This window comes from Bubalus bubalis, chromosome 23, assembly GCF_019923935.1.
Source record: "Bubalus bubalis isolate 160015118507 breed Murrah chromosome 23, NDDB_SH_1, whole genome shotgun sequence".
In the NCBI taxonomy this organism is placed as follows: Eukaryota; Metazoa; Chordata; class Mammalia; order Artiodactyla; family Bovidae; genus Bubalus; species Bubalus bubalis.
Genome location: NC_059179.1, coordinates 34916701 through 34929063, shown reverse-complemented (window position 1 = coordinate 34929063; position 12363 = coordinate 34916701). Strand labels below are relative to the sequence as shown.

Genomic DNA, 12363 nt, shown 5'->3' with positions numbered 1-12363 from the left:
CTGGTTGAAATGATCCCTTGGGTGGTCAGTGGTGTCCGTTTACATGTAGTGCCACCTAGTGGTCACATAGCTGTAACTGCATCTGCAGCCTTTGAAGTGCAGGTTGATTGATCGATTGGCTTGGGTGGTTCAGTTGCCTTTGTGGGGCAGAGTTTCACAGAGGATAAGGGGCAAAGGAAGGTTCCTGAACAGAATGCACAGAAGCTGGTCCTACAGGAAGTGAATGAGAATTGCCTAATGTTCAAGCCGTACAAGCAAGAGGAGGCGAGTTGCTTTATGGTGTTATGAGCTTTATGGTGTTATGGGCCCAGATGTTTGAGCTTTGAAGTGAACATTTCTGTGTTTGGAACCAGAATCTGATATTTACTTTCCATGTGACTTTGGAAAAATTGCGTATTTCCATCTCCTTATCTGTAAACTCAAGATAATAGGGACACCTACCGTAGGTGTTTTCTGTAAGGATTAAGTAAGTATTTAGATTCTGGCACATAAGCACTCAACAGTAGCCTAGAATGATGGCCTACAGGTTTCTCTGAGCACAGCGTCTGGACTAGGTGGATGCCCTCCAGTCAGAAATCAGATGTGTTCATGAACCTGTCTCCAACCCATGAAGCTTGCAGCTTAGACAAGTTTGCAAGCTGTTTCGTTATCCTTTCGATCATTAGCACTTCCAAAGAATCCATATACTGCCGTTTTAGAAACACTGGAGAAGTAAGCTTGAAGTTCTGTGTAGCCATCTGTGCCTCCAGAAAACAGATCAGACAGACCACGGGGCTCGAGGAAGTCTGGAGTACAGACAGCCAGCGACTTCTTGTACACTTGGGAAAGAAGGGCAGATTCTGAAGCTGAGAAATCCGCCACTGGCCGTGTTCTTCAGAACACTTCATTTGCATTTCATTTCTATTTGAAAGCTTTTTTGCACTTTTAATTGTGAACATTTCATTCATTCATTTAGGAAATATTCATTGGGTACCTAATATGTGCCAGGAGCTGCTCCAGTCGCTGGGAACACTTAGTTGTAAATGAATGGATTTCTTGCCCTCATGGAGCTTGCAGTGGAAAGGGAGACATATAATAGACAGATACAGAACATAATATTACAGGGTGATATTGCTTTGACAGAAGGTGAAACAGAGTAAGGAGAAAGTACACGGGGGTCCGGGGTGCTGGGTTGCTGCCTTAACTGGGAGGATCACAGAAGGGACTGGGTGGTAATGCATTTGAGCAGAGGCCTCACTAAAGATGGGGAGTGCGCCCTGCAGGTGTCGGAGTGGAAAGCACTGCTGGCAGTGACACAGCACGTGCAAAGGCCCTGAGGTGGGAGAGGGCTTGGTTGGCTGACGGCCTCGAGGAATCCTAGAAAGATGGAAGCCGGAAGGTGAATGGTGATGAGGTCGACAAGGCCTCCTGGGGAAGATGCCACCGAAGCGGTCACCATAACATATTACGTGATTAATTACTGTGGTTATAACTTAGTCAGCAACTGTGCTTACCAAATTCTGTGTTTCAGTAGACACTGTAACTCATTGTGGTAAACCATGAATATAGACAGGAAATAGTTCCAATTTCTCTAACTTAATTACCTAAAAGCATTACAGCATATTTGTCAAAACCCATGGTTATCAGGCAGACATGTGCGCCCCAGTCCCCCAAGGGCTTTGTCATTGTGTACCTGTCTGAGCCCCACTCTCATCTTCTAAATCAGAAGGTGGAGGACAGGCAAGGGTGTTGGCATGTGTGGTTTGAATAGTGTTTCCAGATGATTCTGATAAGCAACTCTAATTAAAGCGAGTTAACATTGTGACTTTCTCTCTTATTCTTCCAGTCTCCAAGGACTCTGTCTCCTACTCCATCAGCGGAAGTAAGTGCCATTTTTGAAAATTTAAATGGGTGGAATTGGAGAATTTCTTGGACCTTTCCTAGACTCACATTTTTGCAAAAGGACATTAAACGAACAGAAAAACTGCACAGGATTATGATGAATGTAGGACTCCTTAGTGTAAGATATGTCTCTAAGACAAAGAAGCACATTTCTTTTTAAATGGAGACAAGGAAATAAAACCAGTTGTACATTGCACCTCTGAATAGTAGGAAAGTGTTTGCAGGGAGTAGAGCCATTTGTCCCTATGTTGGGCTCTTTCTCATCAACCATAATTAATTGATCTGATTCCCAACCTACTAGATTATCTGAAATGGCCAACCGTGGCCATGGTGTTTCTATCAGCAGAGCCATCTTCATGGAAGACCAGCCTTCTTAGTCTAAAATCAATAGTCTTGTCTCCCTTCTCAGGTAGACAGACTGTATAGTAGCTTTTACCAAGTCCACCAGCCTGTCTGTTCCCTTGGGAATAACCTCCTGAGTGTCTGGATCACAGAGAGTGGTCAGTGATTGCTCCATAGTAAGCTATGGGTCCCATGTCAACCCAAACATACTCTTCCCTTCTGTAGCATCCAACACCAAAGACACAGCTCCCAAATGATTTATACTCCCAACCCATTTTATTAAACTTTCTTCAGGAAGGTGGTGATATTGATTTACAAAATGGAACAACACCTTCACACTATAGCCCTGGTCCCAGAAATTCTTGGTTTTGCCCTCATCCACATTGACTTACCTACATGGTGACCAGAAGCCTTAGAAGTACTTCCTGTTGTTCCTGTGTAATTTTTCTCTTGGAGGGTAGCTTTGAAACTAGCAGCCTAAGCTCAGACCCACTCAAATCTGAGCATGCTCCAGCACCCAGGTCCAGCCCAGCACTTTCTTTCACGTAAGCTGTTACAGATAATAACAAAGGGATTGTTTGTTCCAGCATGCTTCTTCTTCTTCTGCGTTTCTTTATGCATCCAGTGAGCAAACTCCTCAGGGGTTAGGTCTATCCCCATCTACGAATAATAATAATAATAAATAAAATCAGTAGTCTTGTCTTAAAGTCAAGTAACTTTCTGGCTAGTCTATATAGAACTGGACTGACCTTAGGTAATCACTGTAATTTGAGATGGTACAATCTCTGTAGTATTGTGATGGTTTATACTGAGCGCTATGAATAATTTCTATGGGCATTTATAACAAATTATGAAGCAGTCATTCTGTAATTGACCACTTGCAAGACTGAGGCACACTCTTGCAGGAATTTTGTTTTGTTGTTGTTTCAATTTATTGTTAGAGCCAACTAGGATCAAACCAAAGCTTTTTTGCCTCTTGCTCTTGCATTTCACATACCCATGGTAATTGAGATTTTAATTTAAATCATTTTTGTGCATTTTTTCAAACTTTTATTTTTATTGTGCTAGTAAAAACTTCATAGGACAGCAAACTCCTAAAGTGTGAAACATTCCCTGTACTCGTCTAATTCTTTTACAGTTTTAAGTTATGGTTGTGTGTATGATTTTTTTTTGAACTTTATATGTACAGTATTCTTTAGATTTGGACATGGTGTGATGCTACTGTATTCCATTAAATTGATATGCCATAGCTTAAGTGTGCCCTCCATTTGTTGAGCACATAATGCAAAACTTTGTCTTTATAAATGGTGACATTATAAATATCTGAGGAAATTTTTCCATTTAAAGATCATTTTAAAAAGTATTTTTAGGTTTGCCCTTTAGAGATAGAATTATTGGATTTGAGGCCACCACAAGCTTATTCTCTGGGAAAATCAACTTAGAATGTCCCCAGATCAACATGCATAGATGGTATGAGTAGGTGGTTGGATCCAGGGGTGAGATTAGAGTCAGGAGGCTGTTTCTGAAACAGGTTCCACTGTACGAGCTACACACCTGCCCACAGGTCTCAGCTTCCTGGAACCTTCTGGAACATCCCGCATTTGTGGAGAAGGGAGGGAACACCACATGTTCTACCTTCCTTCTGATGCAGGTCTAATGATACAACCTATGCGAACGCACTTTGTAAAACTGAAAAGCATCGTATAAACATGGTCGTTGGATTATTCCCTCTTTTCCCAGACCTCTGTCAACACTGGAGTTTATCACTTTAACATCTTAAAATCTTGGTAAAGGCAAGGACTACAGGTTTTGAACAAAAGGCGTTACCCGTGGAGTGTTCGTTTGCGTACCTGCTTAAGGAACGTGCCCCTAAAATGTATACAGGAGCGGGTCGCCGGGATAGTTCCTGGGGGACTTGGGTGCAGCTTGACTTCACTTGAGCCTGACAACAGCCTGACCGTGTGTCGTGCACCCGCCGTCTCACGCTTTCTTCCAGGGGTACCAGGATGGGCGGGACCGGATGATCCGCCGGTCCACAAGCCAGGGCTCCATCAGCTCCCCGGTGTACAGCCGTCACAGCTACACTCCAACCACATCCCGCTCTCCTCAGCATTTTCACAGACCCGGTAAGGGCACCTATTCCCTGGATGCACTCCGGATAAACCTCTGTGTTTCTGTGTGATCGTTTCCCCCACCACTGGTAGTGTGTTTAAAAATCTGGCTGCCTGCCAAATCTACCTTCCCTTCTCCCAGGAAAAAAGAAAAATCAAAAACTCCTATCCCATTACAGTTTGTGTTATTTCTTTTCTTAAAATAAGACGCATTTTATGATTATGTTTATTGTGATTTACTGAATCGTTACATTTTGACAGTGGACAACAAAAAGTAAAGGAATTTATTTTTTTAAGACTTGAAGATAATCTCAGCATGTTGAGACTTAAAATGGAGATCTCTGAAAGAAAATATGGTGATGTGCCTTTTAGGCTTACCAGTATCATCTAAAATGCAGTGTCAGTCATTTATGGATGGGTTTGTTATGTTCCCCCATCCAGGCACATGGTATTACTGTGGGTGCTTGGTTAAGAACCCACTAGAAGGAAGTCTCATATGTAAGCATGGGCTGTATTTGGTCAATTTTAAGGTGCCTTCCCACCTAAAAGTTTGAATCAGACTTGGAAAACATACAAGCACTGGAGACGAGCTATGATGGAGACTATTAAGAGTAATGATCTTCATTCAACCTTTATCTCTGCAAAATGTAGTCCTTTTTCATATTAGAGGGTGTCTCCTATGTGGAATACAAAAAGAAGAATCTTATCACAGAAGACAGATAAATAAATTCACAGAAGAAATACATTCACCAAGGAAGATTTTGGCTTTTTAAACAAACTTGGTGATAATGCATGTCTACAAAGACTTCATTTTAAGCCTCTTGCTTTTGTGCAGGCTCATAAGCCCATTCATATGGGAACTTATTTTATAAAATAAAACCAAAGGGATGAACTGAATGTAAAAAGGCTACAATCTTCTCTTTAAAGCCAGAAATTTAGTGCTTGTAGAGGATTAAATTTTTACTCTTAGATCCTTCAATAATATATAGTTTTCTCTAGGCTCCTAAACATTTACTCAGTATTTGTTGAATTCCATTAAAGGAAAATTTTCAGGAAAGGAATTCCTTTTATTTGTCATATACATTTATATCCATTTTATTCCTGGGTTTGGATTTAAGCCCTTATCTGCCTGGGTGACGAGAAATCCTTTATACCACCATCCCTACGTGTGGGCATACCCTAAGGTCACTGAGGCTGCAGCCATGACCTTGTCAGAATGACATGGGGTTGCCGGGAAACTGTCCGAGAGACCACTGGATAGCCAGGGAGTGGTCAGTGAGCGACTTGGTTTCCCAAAAAGGCCATGTCCTCATGGGGCAGTAGAAAGTGTTCCTGTGTTCCCGTCATAGTTCTGATTCCAAGAACCTTCAGAACATTTTGTGCAGCCTAAGCACTTCTCCTCCCCTTCCATGATACGTTATGGACTGTGTGATGCCAGTTATTAAGATTATTTTTTCAAGGTGGGGGGTCTGCTAGCACAGTCATGGTCAACACAGAGCACCTTGAAGTGTCCAGTCCGTAAGTTCTAGATGCCAGAGAGTCATGCACGTCCCTCGGTCTGCTTTAGCTTAAAGGTCCGTAACTAAGTTTCCAGCTCATCAGTGCCTCCACTGGCCAGTTCTCAGCATCATAGGCAGCTCTTGGCCACCTAGGGGACACAGACAAGGACAAAGTAAAATTAAACTTCTAGTAGAAGTTTACCACTTAAACAGAAAAAAAAGAGAATCTGACTCTGACATATTGGTATTGGGTTAGCCAATAAGTTCATTTGAGTTTGTCATCTTAGTGTAAAACCCAAATGAACTTTTTTGGCCAGCCCAATAGTTCTTTGCAAGGTTCTTGAAACTTTTAAACATACACGTCAGAGGATTCTGTTTTGTTAGGTGCCTTTTTAAAAACAGCCATGGTTGACTCTAAGTGGCAAGCCTGGTCCCGACTCAGCGGTCGCGGGTGTCATCCTGCCAGAATGTCCTGGTGGCCGTTCCCTTCCACTAAAGCCATTTATCCTCGGAGAGTGACCCTGGACTAACCTGGACCCGTTGGCAGACTCTCCCCACTGTGCCTAACCCCTCGCAGGCGCCTTCTTAACCCTTTTTCCTTCCTCCGTTTTCAGACTCCTGATTAATGTTCTTTATTTTGTTTTTTTTTTTCCTTTTCCCTCCCTTGGAACGATGGCGGCGTCCCTGCTCCTGTGTTAATTTCTGCTCTTCTTTTCTGTCTCCACCCTGCCCTGCCCCCGGTCCTTGCTGCACAGAGCTGCTGTCTCCTGGTGTGCAGAGGTCCTTCCTGCGCACCAGCAGCCTCAGCTCCGCCCACAGCGACTCCCGCCCCAACTCCCCATTCCGACACCACTTCCTTCCCCATGTGAAAGGTAAGGAGGCAGGCTTCTCCAGGCAGCACCCTGCAAAGCGGAGATTTATTAGCGCCCTGGGAAGGCTAATAAGGTGCATCTCCAAGAGTCAGCCCCCAGCTTTGGACCTCTCAGCATGCCTGCGTGCGTCATGACTTCACACCCGGCCATGTCTTAGAACTGGCATAGCATCTCTCCTTGGGAGAAATATGTCATTTCTAAGGGCTCTAGATGAAGTAACAGGAAGTACGTTGGAGACCTTAAGATTGCTTCTCTCCTGCTTAGGAAAAAATATATATTATCATTTTGCTTTTCTCTGTGTTAGAAGCAAAATATAATATATATCTGGGGAATTTTCCTGGTTTTGATATGTGATATGGCTCAGCAAAACCCAACGGTATTCAGCAACAAGGATTCCAAAGTTGTCTTCATGATGATAAGCCACGTAACCACTTAGATGTTTGGACAGTACGAAAGACCTAGGCCCACGTAACTGAAATTTCTCTCTTTGAGCCAACTCTTAGGGTGATCTTCCTTTGACTTGTCCTAATGTCTGCATGATGGAGAAGAGGGGCTTTGCCTTCTGTTTTCTGTTCCTGCCCATCTCTGCCCTTCCCTCTGTGTCGTTCCCATTGTTCTCATTGTGCTTCGGTAGCAGTCCTCAATCGGAGTTCTCAGTTCTCCTTACTTGGTGGGGGAGCCAGGAGCCACAGAGGGATCACCAAGGGGCCATAATTTAAAATACTTTGGAGCTCCCAAAAGGATGCTGACTTCTTCCATAGCCTTGATTTTAACCAAAGTGACTGAAGAGAATATTGAGTTAGCCAAAAAGTCCATTTGGATTTTTCATAAACGGTTATGGAAAAACCCAAACAAATTTTTTGACCAACCCAAGAGCTGAAGGAGAGAGTTGCAGGCAAGCACAGATGTTGTCATGGATCTTAAGACAAACCTGAAGGATTCTAACCCTGAGCTCCAAGATCTCACATCACTAACACGTTCTTGAACAGCCTAAGCGTTGTGCTCTTTGACTGAATTTTGTTTGCAGTCTACCCAACCTTTTTACTCATCTGGATTTTTAGGACTCAGTTGTTCAGTCAGTTCAGTTCAGTCGCTCAGTCATGTCCAACTCTGCAACTCCATGGACTGCAGCACGCCAGGCTTCCCTGTCATCACCAGCTCCAGGAGTTTGCTCAAACTCATGTCCACCAAGTCGGGTGATGCCATCCAACCATCTCATCCTCTGTCGTCCCCTTCTCTTCCTGCCTTCAGTCTTTCCCAGCATCAGAGTCTTTTCAAATGAGTCAGTTCTTTGCATCAGATGGCCAAAGTATTGGAGTTTGAGCTTCAGCATCAGTCCTTCCAATGAATACTCAGGACTGATTTCCTTTAGGATTGTCTGGTTTGATCTCCTTGCAGTGCAAGGGACTCTCAAGAGTCTTCTCCAACACCACAGTTCAAAAGCATCAATTGAATTGAGTCTAACTCAGTTGAGTCCTAAAATATAAATTTCCTGCCCTTATCAGTAAGTAGTTACTTTGTGAACATGCTATTTTTTTGTATTTTCTAGGCTGTGAAAATAATATTGCTGATATGCCTATTGAAGACACACACCACTTGCCTTTAGCAAAGACATCTGTCTTTTTCAGCAGTCACAGCACTTTCTAAAATTCTTGACAGGTTATTTGTGCCAGTTTTTCCCAGAGCACAGAGGGCCTCATTCCTGTTCTCCACCCTGAGCTCCATTCAGGGGGTGTTGAAGGTCAGCAGCTGCAGCAGCTCATGGTTTAATCCTTGTAGAGGTAGATGGCAAGTGCCAGTTTGTAGTTGGCAAGGTGAAATGCCCTGGTGTATTATAGGCGGGCTTCCTAGGTGGCACGGTGGTAAAACATTTGCCTGCCAATGCAGGAGACGCGAGCTCAATCCCTGGGTCAGGAAGATCCCTTGGAGAAGGAAAAGGCAACCTATTCCAGTATTCTCACCTGAAAAATCCCATGGACAGAGGAGCCTGGTGGGCTACAGTCCATGTGGTCACAAAGAGTTGGTCGTGAATGAGCACGCACGCCTCCTCATAATGAGTACTCCGCTCTGTGCATCTGTGATTTCCCTCTCAGCATGATGCTCTTTGAACACTTCCGGTTACATCACTCCTCACAGTATCCTGTGATTAAAGTAGCAGGTGGGAGGCTTAGGGGTAGATGAACAGCTGCGGCCGTGGTTAAGTGACCCGGCCAAGGACTCGCAGCTCGGAAGCAGCAGCACCAGGACTAGAGAGACCCCCAACCTTCTCAACCTTCATTCCTATTAGAGGGGTGTTTCAGTATAAATATACTTGAATAATTTTTAAAGCAAATTTTTACTTTCCATTCCCTTTTTAACTAGAAAATTTCATCCTCCAGTTCAGTGCAGTTCAGTCACTCAGTCGTATCTGACTCTTTGCGACCCCATGACCTGCAGCACGCCAGGTCCATCACCAACTCCCGGAGTCCACCCAAACCCATGTCCATTAAGTTGGTGATGCCATCTGACCATCTCATCCTATGTCATCCCCTTCTCCTCCTGCCCTCAATCTTTCCCAACATCAAGGTCTTTTCCAATGAGTCAGCTCTTCACATCAGGTTGCCAAAGTATTGGAGTTTCAGCTTCAACATCAGTCCTTCCAATGAACACCCAGGAGATCTCCTTTAGGATGGACTGGTTGGATCTCCTTGCAGTCCAAGGGACTCTCAAGAGTCTTCTCCAACACCACAGTTCAAAAGCATCAATTCTTCTGCGCTCAGCTTTCTTTATAGTCCAACTCTTACATCCATACATGACCACTGGAAAAACCATAGCCTTGACTAGATGGACCTTTGTTGACAAAGTAATGTCTCTGCTTTTTAATATGCTGTCTAGGTTGGTCTTAACTTTTCTTCCAAGGAGTAAACATCTTTTAATTTCATGCTGCAATTTCATTCTTATGGAGGCTAAAACAGTTATTTGAGTCATTTAAATTACAAAATTAACAATGTGTGCTTTTCAATAGAAACACTAAATAGTTATTAAAATTATAGTACTTCAATGTACTTAAATGGTGCCTTATTAAAAATACAGATATGCATTCTTTTCTGTTTTCAGTCTGAATTCAAAGTATACAGTCAAATAGTATAGGTTTAAATCCTAAAAAGCCTTGGCTTGTCTCATACTTATACTTTAAAAATATCTGATAGTTTCTTTCCCATTTTCTTTAAACTGGATATATGTCTACAGTTTGTTCAGGTGAAATAGTTTATGTATTTCAGATATAAAATATGAAGTACCTAACAGTATATGCTTAGTTATAAAAGCTTTTTGCTATACTGCAAAACCAATCGTGCAGAATTTGTATATTAAAGATATTGCTTTAAAGTTTAGTCTAGTTGAATAGCTAAATGCAGATTCTCTAAGGAATTATATCTTTCTTATTCTGAAACACATGTATCTACATGGAAGTCCTCTCCAGCACAGAGGAACTTATGACCATGGAGAAACACATCTAAGATATCTTTAAAGGAGCAAAATCTCCCAGCGTTTTCCATGGCTCTTCATTTGAACATTCACTCTGTATCTTGGAGTTTGTTCTGTAATCTCCAGGAAATTATTTTTAAAACAAATACAAACCAAGGCACTTGAGGACTCTAGGGTAGGATGTCCATCTCAGGAAGATGTAGCTGAAAGCAGGAGTCCTCTTGCCACTCTGGCAGCCATAAGCCCTCGTTCCACTGCCCTAGTTTAATTCTTAGCCCTTATTTCAGACTTAAGTGGCCCAGGCCCCCAGGGTCCACTGAGCTGAGGACGCCTGCATGGGTGTAGAGCCTAGATGCACATCACCAGCTGTCTCTCTCTCTCATTGGCTTCCCCATCTACTTTCCGTAATGCCCTTCTTGTTTCTCATTGTGTTTTTATTTCTGTTCTCTGACCTTCCTTGCAGTTTCATTTTATATCAGTATGTCATTGTTGGGCCATCTGGACAAGTGCTTGCCTATTTGGAGAAACTGTTTTCACCTTGTTTGGGGCTTTGTGGGCTTCCCCTGTGGCTCAGCTGGTAAACAATCTGCCTGCAATGCTAGAGACCTGCGTTTAATCCCTGAGTTGGGAAGATGCCCTGGAAAAGGGAAAGGCTACCCACTCAAGTATTCTGGCCTGGAGAATTCCATGGACTGTATAGTTCATGGGGTGGCAAAGAGTCGGATACGACTGAGAGACTTTCACTTTCACTTAGGCTTTATACTGTTTGCAGAGTTTCTCTTCCTTTCTCTTTGAAATACTATTAGACATTACTTTCTGTGTCTGTGAATCAGGCTTGCAAACAGGAGAGCTACATATATTAAATCTCATTTAAAGGAATCTTCCCTGTTTTGCCATAGATATGAGTTGCTATGATGCAAATATGTATTTGACACTTGCTGAAGGAAACGCTCACACTTCCTGAAGCTTTAGACAAGAACCAGTAATCTTTAAATTCTGTCATGAAATTCTAGAAGCTGCCAATTTTTAAGGTCCCCTTGGCATTTATATTTTAGGACATAAGCACTTAGAGTTTGGAAGCTAAGTGGTAGGCCAGCAGACTCCCACAGCAGACACAAGCATTGCCGTTTAGATTGACTTGTCTTAGGATTTGTCACTGAGGCTCTCAGTGTTCCAGAAAGAAGAGTGGAAGTAGGACAGAGCATTTGAATTTGTTAAGCACGGTGGGAATCCTGCCAAAGAATGATCTCTCAAGGACTGAAAAATTGACACATTAAGCTGACATGGAAAGAGCTAAAAGTGAAGACCAGGAAAATATAAATCTATATACATGGTAGCGCCTCATCCCAGTAGCTAAGATCACTAACAACTTAACCAATATAAGGACTTATTTAAAGAACAAAATGGCTGAGTATGATATATATATACTATTGTTTTTAAATAGCGTTAACTGCAGGCTGATTGATGTTGATGATGATGCCTTCCATATATGATTATTTCATCTGATGCCCCATATATCCCTTATGCCTGAGTAATGAAGTGCACACAAAAATAACCTTTTGGGGCCTTCACCATGTATTTCCATTCAGGAGAGAGTGAAATGTTTTATCACTTACAGATAGAGTGTTTGATTTAGAAAAGGCCTCATCTTGAGAATATCTTTCTTTTAAAAATGCCAAAAATTGTAATGCCTTTCATCTTTTAAGGACTAAGAATTTGGTACCTCGCAATGTTATATATTCTAAGACCTTATTCCCAAAAAGCCATGTGACATGTAGAAATCATATTGTTCAGGAGCACTTAGGTGGCTGTGTTGCTGAGTGTCTGTTTGCCTAGTGTGTTAAGATGTCATTATGGCAGGCTTTACATGATTATAAAGTTAAATCTACTTACAGAGACTTCAACAGAGTAGTGTTGTTTTTTTTTTTTTTTTCTATCGACTAGAAAGGGCAATGGTTGCTGAAGATACGCTGCCAGAAAAACCTCTGCCCAACTGGAGACAGCATTCAGCTGTCTAAATTCAGGGAATTTGGACAGTCAAACCATCGCTCTTGAGGGCTTCCCAGGTGGCACAGTGGTAAAGAATCCACCTGCCAATGCAGGAGACGCAAGAGACATGAGTCTGATCCCTGGGTCGAGAAGATCCCGTGGAGAAGGAAAAAACAACTCACTCTAGTATCCTTGCCTGGAAAA

The 12363-nt window shown here is 42.6% G+C and overlaps 1 protein-coding gene across 22 annotated transcripts in view; it reads left to right on the top strand.

Moving 5' to 3' along the window:
• Positions 1–12363, top strand: part of ABLIM1 (actin binding LIM protein 1) — a 329328-nt gene that overhangs the window by 293171 nt on the left and 23794 nt on the right. For 12 of the 22 annotated variants that reach the window (XM_044935305.2, XM_025274287.3, XM_044935302.2 and 9 more), the window contains 2 exons: positions 1826–1861; positions 4220–4349. In XM_044935305.2, the coding sequence (XP_044791240.1) occupies positions 1826–1861; positions 4220–4349 (166 nt within the window). Of the gene's footprint in view, positions 1–1825; positions 1862–4219; positions 4350–6588; positions 6706–12363 lie in introns of all 22 variants that reach the window. The other 10 variants (XM_044935300.2, XM_044935296.2, XM_044935298.2 and 7 more) reach the window with 1 other exon arrangement.